The sequence below is a fragment of the Boleophthalmus pectinirostris genome, unplaced genomic scaffold (genome assembly GCF_026225935.1).
Source record: "Boleophthalmus pectinirostris isolate CB_2022bp ecotype Guang Dong unplaced genomic scaffold, ASM2622593v1 HiC_scaffold_10, whole genome shotgun sequence".
Taxonomy (NCBI): Eukaryota; Metazoa; Chordata; class Actinopteri; order Gobiiformes; family Gobiidae; genus Boleophthalmus; species Boleophthalmus pectinirostris.
Window position 1 is genome coordinate 32637789 of NW_026570971.1, and position 20202 is coordinate 32657990.

Here is a 20202-nt window from a genome sequence, read left to right on the forward strand (position 1 = left end):
TAATGTAATATTTTATTTTATGGGTGCAAATTACAGAGTAAAGTACATATTTGCATCGATGGTTTATTTAATAAAGAAACAATGATTTGTCCTTATTCACAATTTTATTTGTACTACAATTTCAACAATATACAATTTTCTAAACAGAAATACTTCAGGCTTTTAATCAGTGCCATTTAGTACAAAAATAGTTATATTCCATCGTCCAAAGTCCTCTCCAAACAACATGCTTCACTGTAGACCTCTCTATTAAAAAGTCCTAACTGAATCTTGATTAAGAATGATTAAGAATGATTAACTGCACAGCCCTAGTTTACAGAAAGACACTTGTCTGTTGGTTACACAACAGATTTAACTGAATAAATGCATATGGACGTTGTTGACCAGTTGGACACATCCACTTATAAGGCCGGTGGATTTCTGTGACTGATAATGCTGAGTAAATAGCGATTTTACTCATTCAGATTTGTTCCCCCTCTGAGCTGCTCTCAAAACTTGCTTTGCGTCCTCTGTCAGAGTGTTTAGTACATAATTCAGTGCTCTGTAGGTTGTCAAACTCGAAAGACTCATTGCAACTGGTATTCCAATAAGTGGGATAAACCTGGATCCTTCCTCAATAGATGTTGCAGTGATGTAGATAGCAGACGTGGACAGCACTTTTAGCACCAGATTCTTGGTTACTTGAGATGACGACAGAAGTGATTTTACCACAGCTTTGAGATCTTCCACAGGCACACTGCTTAAACTGGACAGCTTCTCAAGTGAATCAGGAGTAAGGCCCAGTGCATTGCGGCATTCTATGGTGAATTTAATGATCATGCTCAGATCAAGACCCTCAGAAATACCAGGGATGGGCACAGCTGCTCCTGCTGCAGATGCTAATATGTACCATTTTATTTTCTTCTCTAAAGCTTTTTTCTTCTGCTCAATGACTTCAATACTGTTGACTGGCAAAGCGATGATCAGTGCATCTAGTTGGCGTTCAGGAAGTTCCTCTTGAAATTTTTTACAGAAATTCTCAAAGTCGTACAGATGTCGTTTGAGGCCACACACCAGGAAGACATTTGGAGACTGAATGCCAAGGTCCTGAAGTCCTGCATCATAATAAACATGAACATGAATGACCATGTAAAATAGACCCAAACTTACAAAGGCACTTACTAGGGCCTGACGAATATAGATTTTTTTTTTTTTTAGATCCGATATAATAAAATGGGCTTTGGTGGTGCCGGTAGCCGATATAACAACTGATATATATAGTGATGTAAAATTCACTGTAAATTTTTAGCTGATTATAAAACTTAGGTCAGGTTATTTTGTCTCTATATTTTAAGACAGTAGGTAGACCTAATTGCATTTTTACATGACATTCGAGTCAGTAAACAAAGTACATTAACTACCACTTATTTTTTAGTGGTTAGTAGAAATGCGTGCGTCCTGCGGTAATAAATAATATTCGTAAATGTGGACCATTCGCATCTCTATTCACAACACATTTACATATATTAATGCTGGTCCAGTAACATGTATAGAGCTCCTGTACCCACATGACTACATCTGACAGGGATGCCATGTTGGCAGTGGTGAATTAGCCGTAATGAATGGCACCAAATTCACTTTTGGTCTTAAATTTTTGAAATAAAGTCGTAGCCAATTATTTATCTTAAAACTAATCAGATTAAACATGAGCCTTACCTGGCATGGGTGTGATTTTAAAGTACACTCTATAGTTGTAGACTGAGTAGATTTCAAAGCTGAACATCTGGTTTACTATTCACCTTCTTATATCATCAAAAGGGGTTCCTGGAGATGTTGTCAGTTACTGTGTCTGTCTTCTTCTCTTCACACTTTTATAAGCAACACTTTTGGTGCTGGCCTAAACTGCACTGAAGTTCACTTTTATTTATAATCAGTATCTTAGATCAGACACAGCAGCATTTAAAGTCAGCACCTTCATGCTGCCTCAGAGCGCGCTGGTGTAAGCAAAAGCAAGGCCGTATGACATGCCCGCACTGTCTGGACTATCGGCCCATATTGGCTAGATTTAGGCTGACAGCTGATACGTCTCCAAGTGGCCATATTGGCAGACAATACTGGCCAACCAATATATTGGTCGGCCCTAACACTTACCTTTAATGCAGTCATCTCTGATGGTTTTAAGAAGATCATCCTCCTTAAGGTCTGGATCACACTCTATCTCTCCTTGTATGCTCTGGTCGATCTTGGATCGGACAAAGTAGAACTTCTTGTTCATTCTTTGAATTTCTTGAGCCAGTTTTGCATCGTTTTCTTTGAAGCGATCATTGGAAACAATGATGAAGAAATCATACTTCTCAAACTCCACCTGCTGTAGATATTCATCTGCTTTAAAGTTGATGGTACCAATCCCAGGCAGATCCCATATTTTAATGTTGTCTTGTTTTGGGTAGGGGTACGGTGTGGGCTCCTTCGTGGTCTCCACTGGACTCGTAGGTGCTGCTCCATCTGTTTTGTTTTTTATTCCTCTCAGAACGTTCACTATAGAAGATTTACCAGAGCCAGACTCTCCAGTGATCGCAATGTTCAAGGAAACATTATTTATCATGTCCAGATATTTCAGAGCCTCTTTAGCCGCTAGAGACAGGTCATTGTTTTGTAGAGCTGTTTGAAGTTCTTCTTTGCACTGGTCGACCATGATCTCTGAAATAAAAGATTGAAATAATTCAGATGTCTGCCTCAGGCACCAGGCTTGATTATTTCTGAACCCTTCATTTAGCCTTTGATCAATCTGCAACTCAAATCAGAATCAAAATCTGAAATTTGGCCATCATGAATTGTGTAAAAGCAATTTGAGTTTGGACCATATACATTGTATAAAGACAGCTTGACTAACCGGTAACTGGATCAGCGATTACTGATGGTGATGACGACATTACTGTGATGTCTGAAGGTGCACTCTCCTCACTGATAACAGGAGCTACATCAGTCACTTCACTGGCCGGCAACACCACAGCAGCCTCTCCCACGGCACCCTGCTCTACAGGGCCCTGTCCCACAGAAGCCTGCATCACAGCTGGTGGTGGTGATTGTAGTTCTCTGATGAGGTCACGGAATGCAAGCAGACGGGACATCCCCTGGTCCTTAAGACGCTTCAGTTGTGGACTTCTCAGAAAGTCAACAATGAAGTCGAAGAGTTCCACTTCGGTAGACTCTGCATCTGGCAGTTCTTCTTCCACCTCATTTCTGAAAGACTCTGCCAGCTTGTAGAGAAGGTCTCTGCTGTGGGAACAGGTCAGCTGGTGAAGTTCTTGCTGGATCTCCCATCTCAGGTCATGTAGCACAGACATGGCTTGTTCTCTGGATTCTGTTGCTTGGGTGATCAGCTCAGGTTCTTCAATGATTAGCACTGGACAGCAGGTGATGCTAGTCTCAGACGAGTTCCCAAAATTACTGGTCTTCTGACAAGCAGTTCAGAGGGTGTATGCCTCAGTGAAGTAATCCTGTTAATAAAAGAATACAGAGAATATGTGTTGAGCTCCATAGAAGTGCAATACCCCATCATTAATAATAATTACAAATCCATAATTAATAAACTTCTACTTCTGTTCATTTTAAACCACTCCCATTAAACAGACCACATAGAAAATGTTCAGTGAATAGTGAACATGACACTGAATAAATGCCCTGTACAGTGCATGGTGCCCTGTGCCTCTACACTCTACGGTGCCAAATTACTTGAACCGTAATTAATCTACTTGCACTGAACATTTATGCCCATTTAATATATATTATAATCCATCATTGCCTGGATTATCAAATTTGCCTGTAACATATATATTCAAAGTCTACTTTATTATTTACATTTTTATTATATCTTATTAGGCAGAATAGCCACAAGTTGGTGAAGGACCTATTAAAATTGAACTCGTACAAACACTCAAGACACAAATCAAGTCACACACGTCCTGTGGACACCAATAAGTAGTGTACAAATAGAACATTATAATGTGATGTGTGCATAAAACAAGTATTTCACAAGGAAATGGTAAGCATGATTTTGACATGTTGTCAGTAATATCCACCTGCAGCTCCCTGACCGCTGTCTGGTCTGTCTGATTTACTGCTTTTACCATGACCAAGCAAAAATCTCATAGACATTGCATTAAGGAAATGGCCACACAGATCATCCCTCTGACTAAAAGTCACATTTTTTTTCTAATTTCTTTCTTTTAATCTAATTTACCTAATTTACCTTTTCTAATTCTGATTTGGTTTGGTGGGACCTATTTGTGTGTTTTTGTTTTCATTTGCATGATGTTGGTGTGGAACATTTTATTCTGAAGTTTAAGCACAGGCCCAACCCATGACCTCAGACACTAGTAGAGGGCACCTGTCCCAATCAAAACATAAGGCACCAAGTTAAATGTGGCACAGAGAAATCCAGAGTAGACCCATGATTGTTTATTGCCACAGTAAATAAATAAAATTAATTAATTCAAATTAAATAGTTTGGATTCCCACAATGCAACTGGGCCCAGATGAGCTCTGCAGAAGTTTGTATGGTTGAGTTCTGTGTAAAGACGTCTGCTCTCAGCTGAGCAAGAACTATAAACCAGCCTTGAGTACTGTAGTATCACTCCACCAATGTAGCCTAAGGTCTAGATGCCCCATACTCTCTGGTGTGTTCTATATGTCATAGGTGACCTAGTGTGTGTTAGTGAGGGGGACCTGAGGAGAGGAGCTGCTCATTGCCGGAGAGATGTGCACTGCATTACCCCAGATTGGTGCTTTTTAAACAAACTTTTAGCCATTTTTAGCCCACAGTTTTATTGACTTTTAGTATTTTTATCCAAAAACTTTAATATTTGTGGGCATTTTTATCTTGTGGTTTTTTATATTCTATTGTAGTAAACCCACTGAGCCACATAGTACCTGTGGTTAATATTTATCATAGTTTTCTAGTACGCGGTGAGAAGGAAAGTAAAAAAAATACATGAAGTAGCACTGAGTTCTGAAATAATCCTGGAATTATATGTTACATCTGCTGCCCGTGTCCAACCAGGAAGTCAAATTAAAAAGTTCACTAGAATTAAAAAACAAAGAGACAAAACTGGTAATGAAAACTAGTAGTAGTTTCAGTGAAAAAGTACTCTGGCCTGTCATAGGCACTTAAACACCTCATACAGATTTGTCATACAAACACTGGTTGCATGAGCAGATGTTTCCAAACTCCACAGCCCGGCAGGTAAACTGCAGCTTTATTTGTATGTCAAAGGCTTCTTTCATTGCACTCTCTGTCTAGTTTGATTTGAATTACTTCATTGCCATAGCTTAAAATCCATACTTGCTCTATGTATTCTCGGGGTGGGTTAGGCACCCTTAATGTCCCAACCCAAACCATATTAAAGTGTAAGTGGCTCTGTCAGGAAGTAAACTTTGTACACTAAAATTTGCCAAACTGGGAAAATAATCTATGAGTTTAAGTCATAAATGTAATGATCTTAAGTGTGTCTTAGTAAAATGAGTAGTTCACTTTAGGTTTGAGGTAAATCTCCTCAAGTGAATCTCCTGTTATGTCTTTGTTTTCTATATTTGTTTCTATTGTATAATCATAGTAAATCCCCAACTATAATACTGTATCATGTATCTGTTCTCTCCATCTTGAGCCCTCTAAACTTGCATGACAAATGTATAGAGTTTATTCTTTATTTTATTATACTTTACAGCTCATGTCATTAACATTCCCCGAGGGTTTGAAGCTAACTGGAAGCACTACTCTCTGTTAAAGGCTCTGTTACTCAAGTTAGATTTTAATCTGATCTTTATTTTAACACAATCTGACCAAAAAGCACTGACATAGCTGGAAGTTTTTCAGTTAGTCCCTCTCACCTTTTTGTGAAAATCAAACACCGAAACAAGACCATGAACGCTCGTATTGATCACAAGCCCCAGAAAATTTGTTAAATCCATTTTGTATTTTTTTTCTAGATTTTTCAGACTTAAACTGTTTTGTCTGTGTTTGTTAATGTGTGCACTGATTTCTGCAGAAATGACTAAACTCTGTTAATCTGAGGTGAGCTAAATTGTATTTATTAATCATAGGTGACCAATGAGCTCCTTTGTTTCTCATGTCACTGAAAAAAAAAGCAACTTAAATTAGATTACCTGATCATGTCTGGCAGGTTTTAGACAACTTGAAACAATCAACAGAAAATTCAACAGGCCTGAATCCTCTTTTACCATCCACTCATGAGTACTGTTACATCACCTAACTATCTAAAAATGTCATCATTTAACTTTACGATAAAATAAGACCTGTCTATATGTCAGGGAATTTACCCCGACCTCAGATATTAAAGAACACGCCAGAGACACAGTGGTTCGTAACACAGAACTCTGGGGAATTGCTAGAGGCTATCTACCACCTGGAATGTGAAATCTGTGTATAATGGGGGGCTGTGTCAGTGGAAGCTTGTCAGTCATGAGATAACATGTGAACAATAGGTACTGTATTCAAAGTAACCTACTGTATGATAATTGAGTTCTCTACAATAAAAGGGCGTTGGAGAGAAGAGAGCTTCAGTTAGGATGAGACAGGCAGCTCTCTCCTACTCCTTGCGCAAGTAAAACGAATCACTGTGTCTCTGGTGTGTTCTTTAATATTTGAGGTCGTGGTAAATTCCCTGACACTATATGCCCTGACAGGGCTTGACATTAAACATTTAGAAGTACTTGACCGGGCAAGTGGCTATAACGTTTTACTTGCCCGACACCCAGATCTACTTGCCCGTGAAAACAAACTAGTGTTCAGTTAATTATATTTTATTAAATATATGGGCAAGTTAGTGTCGTAGTACTCCAGACCGGTTTTGGTCGCGAGACCGGCCTCGAGACCGATCTTTTACGGTTTTACTCTCACCTCGGACTCAACCATGTTTGGAATCAGTCTTATCTTGGACTCGAGGTCTGACACCCGACATGTGTGATCATATTTCATTGCGGCCGCTGTTGTTGGCAATAAACAGCGCAGGTTAAACGTTTTAAAACATCTTACCTGTCCACTTGGCTCCCGTCAGCGCACCACTCCTCGCCTTTTCACACTCTCACTCCTCCCTGAGTACACACACGCACACAGGCTCCGCCCTCAATGCGCTGATTAGAAGAGCAAGATGAAATGCGAAGCAAAAACTAATCTAAATTTATGTTACATTGTTGGCACAAAGCTACATGTGGTTGAAGTTTGCCTAATAGAAGTGCACAAATGCATCTGTATTTGTCATGGCGTGCATTTGGTAAATGTGCAGAGGCTGTTAAATCCCACTGCAAAACCAGTAAGAGAATGTAACTCCAGTTAGGAACTTGAAAAAACCCTACACACTTTCATCACTTTTTTCAAATTTTTCTGTAAAGTGCCAGTGGAAGTTCTCTTAAAGAAGGGGTTCTCAAACTGTGGGTGAGGGTCCAAAAAAGAGCAGCATTCAGTGCAGTACATTTTGTGCAGTATATTTTATATATATATATATATATATATATATGTGTGTGTGTGTGTGTGTGTGTGTGTGTGTGTGTGTGTGTGTGTGTGTGTGTGTGTGTGTGTCTTGGTCTTGTCTCAGAATTCTCAGAGGTCTTGGTCTTGTCCTGGTCTTGGGACCCTGTGGTCTTGGACAGGTCTTGGTCTCAAATCGTCTCAATTTCATATGGATACCAACATAACATGACCACAATGACTACATGGATTGAGAGGGCAGGGAATGTAGTCATACTTTTTTTTTCTTTTTATAGGGTGGTTATTTTGAAGAATCTCAAATTTATAAAACTAGTTTAAACCATTTCATACTACACTTCACTACACAGTGTAAATATATGAAAAAATAAATAAGAAACATAAATGAAAAAGTGTGTCCAAACTTGTATGTATACCAGATGAAAGAGGTGACTTTCTATTGACTTCTTGGAGTGGATACAAGAGAGAAAAATTGCATGAAAAGACCAGCGATCTAAGAGTTCATACACAATGTGCCTCAGGTTGTCAGACCCATATGGGTTATCTTTATTTTTTAGGCGTGTGCGTAATGATGTATCCAAACGAGTCTGCGTAAAGTTCTCCATAATTCTCCTCCATCCAGGTAGCCGCGTAGTAAAAGTGTAAAGTTATTCATCAAATTAAGAGCACGCGCGTCATGCGCTGCCTTTGATATAAAGTGTCATAAACAAGAAACAAAAGTGAAACTTAAGCGCATGTCAGTCATCCTGATGACTGAACCGCGTATAGTAGCCTACGCTGTTTTAAAATAACAACATACATATAAAAGTAATTCATTGCTTGAAAAGTATTTTCTTAATAATATTGGTTATTAATTTACATAAAAATATCAATAAATTGGAAATATACCCTTATGAAGAAAACTTACGCATTTATGAAGAAAACTACAACATAGTTTGGACTGTTTAAATTTAGCTCTTTGTTCGCGCTTGTCATCGCTCCGTGATGGGTTAAGGAGACATAATTAATGTGTGTGACACTACTGGAGAGAGGGGAAATGCCTCAGTGGGTCTCAGTGGGAGAGGGAGTGTCTAAGTACAGCTCACGGAAAAAAAAAAAAAAAAAAAGCGTAACACATTTTTTTTTAGACAACCTGCCTCTTCGTTTTTCAACCAAATAAATAGTTAGTATTAAAAAGGGAATAGATTTGTGTCGCTGTATTTTCACTTGCCCACTCGGGCAACTAGGCAGAGGAAAGCACTCGAACGCACAAACTTTTAGTTGCCCCGGGCCAGCGGACAAACCTTAATGTGATGCGTTTACAGCCACGTTTAATTTTAAGTCCCTTAATTCCTGCTCTTCCCGATTCATTGTTTTCTATTCAGGTTTTTCAGGTTTTCTAACTTTTGATATCTTTATCAATTACTAACCCTGAGTCTGTAAATAAAGTTATATATATACTAAGAACATGCTTAAAAATATTAAAATAAAATCATACCTTGATCTTCCAGTCTGAAATCTGAGAGATGAATGCTCAGTCACCTCTACAATGAACCACACCCACTGATAGGAACTGAAAGTGGACTAGTTTGTTTTGACTACATTCAAATCTGCCGACAAAGAGGAGGAACGTGTTATTATTATTATTATTATTATTATTATTTTTTTTTTTTTTTTTTTTTTTTTTGTTTTGTTTAGTTTAACGTTCTGCCATGTTATAGGCCTAATGTTGAAGAGGTGTTAAGGCTCATTTATGCTACGTTCTAGACCAGGGGTGGGCAAACGTTTTGGCTCGTTGGTCACAAAAGGTTCTGAAATTTGACGGAAGGGGCGGAACCAAGAGCAGATGGATGGACTGGAGAGAAAAAATAACCTGGGATATGTAGAAAACCTGTGCTTGAATTTCAATTGAAAGTCATTACAAAGCATTACATCATAATATCTGTCTTTCAAGTCCCACGGTGTTTACTCTTTATTGAAATTACTCTGAAAACACTGAAAATTTAATTAATAAAATACTTTAAAAAAAAAAAAAAAAAAAAAACTTACAGTGACTATTTTAAAGCACTGAAAGTCCTGTTCTCCTTCAGGATATTATTATCAACAGTCTCCTCCTGTCTGTCTTTATTTCACAAACTGTAGAAGATGCAGATCTACTTCTGTTCAATGTGTCCCCAGAGATAAAACAATGACCAGCGCAAGGACGGAACAGTGCCAGCGTGCCAATATACAAGCGTGTTATATTTGGTGTGGTGTGCATTGTTTATAATGAGTGCGTTTACATGCACATCAGTATCCCAGTTATGATCGAGTTTTTTGAGTATCCCGGTTTTGTCATGGTGCATGTATACGCACTATCCGGTTTACTGCAATGTAAAGTTGAGTGCGAATGCGTCTGAAAGACAAATACTTTTCAGTCTTTTCATCACAACAGTAGCCAACATAAATAAAGTGACTATACATGAGTGACTGCACTAAACTTGCACACTAATCTGCACCTGTATGACCTGCACACGTATATGGTCGCTGAAAAGTTAAACATGAAATATCTCCTACAATATGAACAGAACAGACTCACCATCATCAACACCTCCTCTGTCAAAGAAAGAAACACATCTATTCCACTGACACATGTCCTTTAGTCCGACAGAAGCTGAACTGCATCAGGACATAAGAAGCCGAGCTTATCAGTGCTAACAGTTTATGCAACTGAGTCATGCAGTTTTAAGTTTTGTTTTTGTAAAACGTAAACAAATGTGTCAAACCTGCATTATATTATCAAACAGCTGATGTAGTTATGGTTTGTATGTTGTAAATGTAACATGTAAGGAAAATTTACTTTTGTTTTTATTTTGAATTTCACCAAATCCTTCACTTCAATTCAATTTCTATTGTTATTTCATGGTTTCAGACAGATTTTAGCCTATTTCCCAATGTTATATATATATATATATATATATATATATATATATATATATATATATATATATATATATATATATATATAAATTCATAGTACAACATAAATACTGATCATTTACAAATCCACTTGTATAATTTGAACCATGTAGGAGTAATTTCATGTTTGTATTGTTCAAGTTTACTGTAATCACATGTAGTTGAGAGCTAGTTTCAGCCTTCACCATGTGTTTTCCTGCTGACAGATGAGCTGCATACATGGAAAAACATGTGACAAGGATTTGTGTTTTTATTTAATTTGTGCAGGTATGTGCATTGTGTTTAAGATGTTAATTCATGTGCTATGGGACATTTTAAAATACTATAATTCATGTTTTATTTTATGTAAAAAAGGTTTAAAATGCTTAAAGAGGTTTAAGTATGTCAAATGCATATGCAGTGTATGAGCTCGCAGTCTGCCCAATGCTACTAAGGAGGGGACTGATGAGCTGCGTACATGGAGAAACATGTGACAAGGATTTGTATTTTTCTTTCATTTGTGCAGAACCACCAGTAAAAGTGTATCCAGTGGTCACCAGTGTCTCATGGTCCTTCCTTCAGCGGTCGCAGTACTCAAGATCAAACATATGGAACTTTAGAACCAAAAATGGTACAGAAAAAAAGGTAAACAGTTTAATAAACTAGAGTACATATGTATCTGTTGAATACATTTTTATATCAGATGCATTAACTTGAATTTTTGACCTTGCTGTTTACTTCTGCTTGACCGGGCCCAATGATAATTTATTTAAATCAAACCAGTTCTTTAGTTTACACCTAAAACATTTTGACAGTGTTTGCAACGTGCATTGTGTCTCCATGGTAACTGCTGAACATTCCACCATAGAGAGACATGTAGAACACCCCCAGCATGATTTGAGTGTTCACATGATCTTGTATTGTCCTGCATTTGAGGCGTCACAGTTCAGAAAATGACCATGTGCTCTTTTCTCAAGTCCCCACCTGCATCTCTCTTCTTACTGATAAATCCAAATTTAATTAGGTTTAGTAACAGTGACTCAGCGGGTAGAGCCACCAATACGAAGGTCAGAGGTTTGATTCCCGCTCGGACCAAGTTCACAGATTGGCAGCCTCGTCTCCATCAGTCTGTCCCAGGGCAGCTTGTGGCTATTTGCTTACATTACTGAGTGTGAAGTCAATGAATAATTCCAACGCAGAGTTTTGAGAAGCTTTGACAAACCTGTAAATCACTTGTCACTTGCTTGTCTCAATGGAAATAGGTAGAGTTAATGCCATATTGTGGAACATTCTATCTAGACGAACCCGTAGTATCACCATGGAGACAAGCAGGTGGCAGAAGTGTTGCGTTGCAGCTTTAGGACGTTCTTTGAGCTGTTGTGTGTGTTGTCTTCTGCAGAGACGAGCTTCCTGTTGGGGAACGCTCAGATCGTGGAGTGGCCCGTCGTCTATAGCAACGATGGATTCTGTAAACTGTCAGGGTTCCACAGGGCAGAGGTCATGCAGAAGAGCTCCACCTGCAGGTACAAGCACGCAACTGCAACACACAAACTGTAACATCAACTGACAGGACTGAACCAGAAATAAACCAGGACTAAACCAAGACTAAACTAGGGCTAAACCAGGACTGAACCAGGACTGAACCAGGACTAAACCAGGACTGAACCAGGACTGAACCAGGACTGAACTATAAAAACGTGGTGGTTATGTCCAATGTCCCGCTGCCTCTGACAGATGAGAGGGAGGGAGCTGCGCTTTTTACCACGACAAAACTTCACTTCCTCCGCATTAAAGCAGAAGGTGGGACACAAGCATGGATTTATTAGGAGAGAAGGGACAGGTGGGTCAATCCGTCTTAATAATACAATTTTTTATAATGAAAACAGATCAAAGTCTTCGATTACTACATTATTACACCTCTACTCCCCAACTTCCCATTTTATGAATTCTGTTTTACACAAGAAATGTCCCTGGTGTCCCTGTTTTTAACCAATTTAACACCTGCCAACAGTAAAGAGAGGAATAAATTGTCATTTGTTTAGGTCAAATACAGAAAAGCTGCTTAAAAATGACCAAAACACAAAGAAAATAGTGGTGAATAAGTCATGAATGAGCCAGAACAGCAGAACAGTTTTCCTTAATTACACACTTCTTTCACAATGTGTTATTACCAACCACCACAAACTGGGAGTGTCCCAGTTTTTGATTTTGAAAATCTGGTCACCGCAAGCTAGGTTAATTAAGTACATCTACTTTTTGAGCATTAAACATTTTGTACTTTTTCTTATTCAAAAGCTATAATATCTTGTTTTAAATTGTTAATGGCTGAGGTAATGGTCCTAATTTGTTATTATTTTGAAACCTGTGGATTCCAGTACCTTAATGGTCCAAAGTTTTTTTTCCAATGTCCAAAGAGGTCTGGCTGTAGAAAACACAACAACTATCCATGGTGACCTTGTGAAAATAGCAGAAGAGAAAAAGTACCAAGGAACAAACTATATTATACAGTATTTTATCTCTTAAGGAAGCTGAATTCCTTCAATATCCGCCATCACATCAATGTCCATCTTTTACAATTCATTCACTGAGACCACTCTTACTTTCTCCTTCATCTGCTGGTACAACTTCCAACTTGCATCTTAGTGTAGAATAAAAGCAGGCTGCAGAACATTGTAAAGATGGTTTACCAAATCCATGTAAAATCTCTTTCCTTTATTCTGTGAGCAACAAATCCTAAGGAGAGCCACCAAGATCTTTCAGGACTCCTCACACCCCATGTTCCCAGAATTAATATGGCTCTCATCTGGACGTCAGTGCAGTGTCCAGGTTGCAGGTCACAGATGAGGAAGGACATCTTTGTTTCCCTTCTCAATCAAATGGCCCTGACATGGAACCATCTGGCTTTTCCCTTCTGATCTTGACCCATCCTGCTGTTCACTTCTACATCAAGACCACTCAGTGTGCTTATATTGTATTGAGGGGGATGGAATATAAGCACCAAATTTGATTAATCTTATGAATTTGTTTGATTAGACTCTGTTAGTCCAATCAAACCAGGTGACAACTCTCTCACACCTGGTTGTCACCTGTTCAGGTCAGTACAAAGCAGCTTACCACATGGCAATGGGATGCACTAGAAATAATGGGGTTAAGGTTAAATTGGCTTTAACTTGTCTCCTTTTGTCTAACCGAATGCTTTCTCTTCTACCTGGTTGTCGTCTGTTCAGGAGGTCCTGGGCAGTCTGTAGACATATCAGCCACTCTGTGGGTGAAATTGGGGCACACTGGGGACAAAGTGCCACACCAGCTGTGCCAGCCATCATTGCCTGCCATGACCTGTTCAGTCCCCTTTTAAACCGGCTGTAGATTATTGTAATAAAATCTGAACTTTGCTGTCTATAGTCAATCCTCTGGTGATCCAACCTACCTGTCGTGCTCGGTGTGAAGCCCTTAGGAGGTGTTACACCACCACCAAGTGAAGGCCACCATAAGAGGGCATAAGAGAGTCCAGATTCTATATCTTCTATCTACTGTAGTTTGGAACTCTCCTGTATCATTAACATTTTTGTGTTTCAACCTAACTACACAGAACCAGATGGTCTTTACAGCAGAAGTATTTTACTACTTGTTCTGCATTCTCACATGTTTCTGTTTTACTTTGTTACTTTTATTTCATTATTTGTTATGCATAATATCTTCATGTAAGTATGATTATTATTCTGTGAAGCAGTTTTAGTGTTAATGTAAGGTATACTTTATTGTTGTTGTAGTGAAATGTGTCCTCTGCATTTGATCCATCCTTCAGTCTCTCCAGTTAAACTTGTCAGGAGCAGGGGGCAACCATAGTGCAACATAGTGGCAGGCATGTTTATTGTGCTTGTTGTACTGGGAATGTAACATTATTTTGAAGTTAGAAGTTCCTTTTACATTGTAGTATCGGCCTACAAAATTACTTTTCCTACTTTGTGTCCCAAACGAACAGATTTAACTCTTTAACTTTAAGTAGTCTGTGTTTTATTTTTGCTCCTAGTTTTAGCCCAGTTATAATCCTGGTTTAGTCCTGATGTAGTCCAGATTTTTAACCATGTTTAGTCAAGCTTTAGCCCAAATGTTTTTCTGTGGTCACTGACACATTTGTCTCTTGTTTACATCCCATTTTGTGGCTTTTACAACTGTCTTATTAGCATATTATAAATGTACTCCTGCAGCTACTTGTTTTCACTGTTCTGTTGCTTTATACCAAACCATTATGTTTAACCATTCTCTTATTTATGTAGTGATGTTTAATTGCATAAGTTGAGTTTTGCTAATTGTAGTGACCTGTGCATCCCCCTCGTTGCCACTAGAGGGCAGCAGATATGTTTCACTGTTACAGAATGGGACAGCGTTGGTGGTTGATGTTGTTAGACACTAGATGGACAATTGTTCTGTATAAATTTCTTTGCCTTAGCCTTTTGGTTACTTCATTTCGGACAGCGTTTTTTTGTTTGTTTTTGTTTATTTTAGTTTTTAAAATGTTTTCTAGTTCTAATACCCATAAACATCCCATTACAATAATACAATTTTACTTAAAGTCTGTTTTTTATTTTACTTAAAGTCTGTTTTTTTTTTTTTTTTTTTTTTTTTTTTAGTTTAAATTGTACTTCCTGGTTGGACACGGGCTGCAGATATGACAGTTTGAACTTTAATTCACTGTTATTTTCTGCATTTTTGTACTGATATAGTATATAAACTAATGGTCAAATGATCAAACTAATACTAATATTGACTAAAGTGTTACATACGTGTGTAAAATAATACAATTTCTCAATTTCTAATGTTTTCTTTATTATATACAGTGTTCAGATAAAGAAATATTGATTAAGTTTGTGTTAAAGCCTTAAATGCATTTAGGCTATGATGTATAAGTTTATAATAATGCATGAAAATACAATCACAACTAAATAATAATAACAATTCAGGTTAAAAATCATGAAATTAAGTAAAAAAATCATGTCATTGTCCCGATTATTTCAGTATATAGTAAATTATTCCAAAATCTCATGTCTCGTCTTGCCTCTCTTCCCACTCCCTAGTCTTAAGTAGTCTTTGCAGTGTTTATTTACTTTTAACACAGCATAGACTGTCTGCTCATATTTCATGTTAATGTATTTTTCATCCTTCCACAGCAGCTAATTGCTAGAACTTCACAACATTTATAATTTAAAACAATTTGCATAAAACCTGCATTATTGTGATCATTAAGATCTTGGCAAATCTACATTTTTTTTTTTTTTTTACACACCTGTGTTCAACCCCAGACCTCTCATGAAAACACGATGTGCATCTTCTGTCAGTGAGTTTAGTATGGAATGAAGTGCTCTGTAGGTTGTAAAACTTGAAAGACTCATTGCAACTGGTATTCCAATAAATGGGACAAACCTGATCCCTTCCTCTAAAGCTGATGCTGTGATGTGAGTGGCAGACATGGACAGCACTCTTAGCACCAAATTTCTGGTTACTTGACCTGCTGATGCCAAAGGAGAGTTCAACTCTGCTATGAGATCATCTAAAGACACCCCACTAACATCAGACAGTTTTTGCAAGGAATCAAGAGTAAGACCCAGTGAATTCAGACATGCAACACTAAAGCCTAATATCATGGTCAGATCAAGACCCTCAGAAATACCAGGGACAGGCACAGCTGCTCCAGCTGCAGATGTTAAAGCGAGCCATTTTATTCTGCTCCCTAAAGTTTTTTTCTTCTCATCAATGACTTCTGCACTGATAACTGGCAGAGCGAGCAGCAGCACATCTCGTTGGTGTTGAGGAAGTTCTTTCTCTAAGGTTTTCCACAGCAGATTGAATTCATACAAGTGAAGTCTGAGACTGGACACCAGGAAGACCTTTGCAGACTGAATGTCAAGGTCCTGAAGTCCTGCATCAAAATAAAACAGAAGATAGATGAACATGTAGAGTAGACCCAAACAAACAAAGATGCTTACCTTTAATGCAGTCATCTCTGATGGTTTTAAGGAGATCCTCCTCATTCATGTCTGGGTCACCGTCCTTCTCATCTCTTATGCTGTGGTCAATCTTGGATCGAACAAAGTAGAACTTTTTATTCATCCTCTGAATTTCTTGAGCCAGTCTTGCATCATTTTCTCTGAAGCGATCACTCGAAACGATGATGAAGAAGTCGTACTTCTCAAACCCCACATGCTGCAGGTATTTGTCAGCTGTAAACTTGGTGGTACCAATCCCGGGCAGATCCCATATTCTAATCTTCGGGTTTTGTGGGTGGAGGTACACTGTGGGCTCCATCGTGGTCTCCACTGCACCTGTAGGTGCTGCTCCTGGTGTTTTGTTTTTTATTCCTCTCAGAGCATTCACCAGAGAAGATTTACCAGAGCCTGACTCTCCAGTGATCGCAATGGTCACAGGAAGATTGTTTAGCTTTTCTAAATAGTTCCAAAGCCTTTCCAGCTGCTAGAGCCTGGTCATTGTTTTGAAGAGCAGATTGAAGTTCTTTCCACTCTTCAGTCACTGAAAAAAGAAATGATAATCAACAATTATAATGAGTTATATGATTATCATTTAACATCATTTTACTGTCCTCAGTACCATCCACCCAGTCTTCAAGCTCCATGTTTGACTTCTGACAGCACTGAGGCACCTCAAGACTGTGTTCTTTCCCCACTGCTCTTCTTCACCTGCTGCACTTGTGGCCACGAGACTGTCAAAAATACAATTTGCAGATGACATGACAGAAAAAAAAACAAAAAACATTTAGCCATTGTAGCCTTTTTAGCCCTTCAGAGTAATTTTATAAAAGTTGATAAAGTCTGATACACTGGATGGAGCAATGGTCCGACTATAGCGAGCAATGATCTGACTGTATGGAGAGATAGTCTGACTGTAGGGAGCAATGGTCTGACTGCACGGCACGATGGTCGTATACACTGTGTGGAGCGATGGTTTGATATACTGTGCAAAACGATGGTCTGATATTTATATAATGTTCTTGTGATGATAAGACCTAAGCAAGTTATAATTAAAAGCTCTATCACAGTGACCTTTACGAATGCCTGTGAACAGTCTATGAGAGTTTTTTGGGCCTATTGGGACATAAGGTTGAAATATTGCACTTTTCACGTGCTCACGCGCATGTGCTTAAAAACTTAGTTTTTTGTAATGTTATGAAACAGTAAAGTTTCTATGGCTTTATCAGTAAGTTATTGTAGTTGTTTTAAAATGTAGTTTATGAGGCGCTCGTAACAGTTGTGTGCTGTTACACTTGTTGCTTCTTGATAATTTATTTTCAGTTTTGCTTGGTCCACTTAGCCTCTAAAACTTCTGCTAAAACTCATTCATGCAGAAGCTTGAGGTGTAAAACATGCATAAAATTATCATGATCTGGAAAAGGATACTTTTGCACTAAACAGAATCCAAAAATACACCAAAATCTATAAAATCTTTAAAAGGTCAACTTGACAGTCACATGGGGCACTTGAGAACAATGTTAGAACTCCACAACCTTAACCTTAAGTTGTTTTTGAGAACAAAAAGGAGCCATGTGAATCTTAAGTATTCTGTAACACACAATGAAAGAATTCATACACTGAAAAGGAATGCTATCTAACTTGTTCTATTGTTGCAGTGAGGCAAATATTTATATTTATTTCATCTACAGGGCTTTGTTATTACCAGTTCTCACACTTTACTATTTTGACTTTGTCTGATGTTAGTTACTATTTATAGTGTAAATCCCCAACTCATTTGTTTACTTAACCTCCTAGACAAGATAGTTACAGTGAACACCATAGTGTTGCATACTGCCTAACTTGGAGGGGGGGACGACCCCTGAAACAATTGTTTTAGTTTGCTTAAGTTTGCTTAAAATAAACATAACACAGCCAGGCATTTTCAATTAATAACAAAAGAAAATAAATACACTTGCAGTACTGTTCTTTGGAGCTCTTAATAAAAAAAAAACTACCAATACTATTTTCAGTCACAAAAATGAGACAAACTAACTGAAAGAGCAACTATCTGGAAGAGCGACTTTCTGGAAGAGCGATGCAAGACACAAATATTCAAATAATTTCATATTGTCCACATTAACAATATAGTGTCATGTTTACCAACTTTTTTAAGCCAATTTGATGGTTTTCAACTGTTTAATATTTTCTGTTAAAGTATATGTCTAATTATATAAAAGTAAATCACTGTGTTACCTTGATCCTGCCAGTCAGTCACCTTTTCTCTGTTTGAGATAAGAGTCTAAAGTCTGCGTATATTTATCCACACCTATCAAACAAATAAAGTTGGTTTTGACGTCACAACATTCAAATCTGCTCATTCTGTAAAACTAGAGGACAGAACAGATGCAAATGGAGAGTTTGGAGTTCAAGTTTTTAGATCATCACCACAAAATTGCATATAAGATTTGGTTGGAATTAAACACTAAAACATATTTTGTGTTTTACAGGTGACTACCCAACATGCTGTGGAGCTGTAAATACTGCAGCTGTGATAAGAGAGGTTACTACCTCAGACACTACAGAACACTAATTTCTTTCTTTTTTTTTTTTTTTTTTTTTTTTTTTTTTTTTTTTTTTTTTTTTTTTTTTTAGATTTGTCTGAAATTCAAAAGGATTGTGGGAAAAGACCTGCACCAGGAATTTTATTCTGCCCTTGATAACCACACTACCCATTTTATTGAAAGTTTTAAAGCTAAGAGGGGCAACGTGGGTGACAGTTGGCACAGCTTTTGCAGCAAATGCAGGTAAAACTTTTGTAACCCGGATAAAAATACATGTGCAGTAAAAGCATAAGTTCATAACATAGTTAATCTAAAATGGATAAAAAGATAATTAATTTTTATTAAAATACATAGTTCATGTTAATGATTAAATGTATATTTACAGAAGTGTTTGCGTCTCTGTATATTTCTTTTAACTTATCATACAGTATCCATTTTCTGTCTTACAGTCACTGGATTCTACTGAAAAAAGGACAGTCACACTAAGAGGGCTTCCTTACTTACTCGGAGACAATCCCACTGAATTCTTCAAATCTAGAAGCTTTGTAAGTGCACATTTTGTTTGTAATGTGAAACTTTTAGAATGTGACATTTATTGTATAATTTGAATATGCCAAAACTGACAAATAGTCTATACATTACGAGCTCCAGCCATTCCATGAATATTATTTATCTTAAAGTCAGATTATTATTGATTTTCAAATATTTGTTTGAACATTTGAAAATGCTTGACCAAATAGTTATCATGTCAGCATAAATTGAATTTCATACAATTTATGTTTTGTCATTCTTATTGAGTCTGTTGTAGTTCAGTAATTTCATTCACTAATGGTTATGTTTCTGGCATTAATTGTTTTGTTTTTCTTTAGGATGGTGATGAATCCTTTGGCCAAATGGACATTGGGATCTTGTTAGTAAATCTGAAGGTGTCTCTCTTCCAACACCAGATCTTCAGCTGCCTGAAAATCATCATTGAGGGTGAAATTGTTATGGACAAGCTGACAGCCCTTATAAGCCCTTGTTTGAATTGTGAAATGTAAAACACAAAAGCAAATGCTGTTACAGGGAACAAACAGAAGACTGCACTTTATTCAGGTTTAAGCATGTTACTTATTGCACTATTTTTGCAATAAATTTGTGAGAAAAAAATTGTCATTTTATGTCAATTATTTAAAAAAATATGATGATTTATAATTTGCATCTAATTATTATAAATAATAAACAATCAATAAATACTCATAAATATGAGAAATACATACTGATAAAAATAAGTAATGAT

General features: G+C 37.5%; 1 protein-coding gene and 1 pseudogene across 3 annotated transcripts; both read right to left on the reverse strand.

The window, feature by feature from the left end:
* LOC129410166 (interferon-inducible GTPase 5-like) lies at positions 1 to 10165 on the reverse strand. Of its 3 annotated transcripts, XM_055157678.1 has the most exons (5): positions 8961 to 9011; positions 7034 to 7131; positions 2873 to 3479; positions 2131 to 2679; positions 1 to 1094 (listed from the first exon to the last, which is right to left on the reverse strand). In XM_055157678.1, exons 3-5 carry the CDS (start codon positions 3324 to 3326, stop codon positions 457 to 459), a joined length of 1641 nt encoding a protein of 546 aa, XP_055013653.1. In that variant the 5' UTR covers positions 3327 to 3479; positions 7034 to 7131; positions 8961 to 9011; the 3' UTR covers positions 1 to 456. The 3 variants fall into 3 exon arrangements, with proteins under 3 accessions (XP_055013653.1, XP_055013656.1, XP_055013658.1); XM_055157681.1 differs by lacking the exons at positions 7034 to 7131; positions 8961 to 9011 and adding an exon at positions 10041 to 10165; XM_055157683.1 differs by lacking the exon at positions 7034 to 7131 and having other exon boundaries at positions 8961 to 9061.
* A 5311-nt stretch (positions 10166 to 15476) lies between these two features.
* Positions 15477 to 17027, reverse strand: LOC129409436 (interferon-inducible GTPase 5-like; annotated as a pseudogene).
* Positions 17028 to 20202: the final 3175 nt, after the last annotated feature.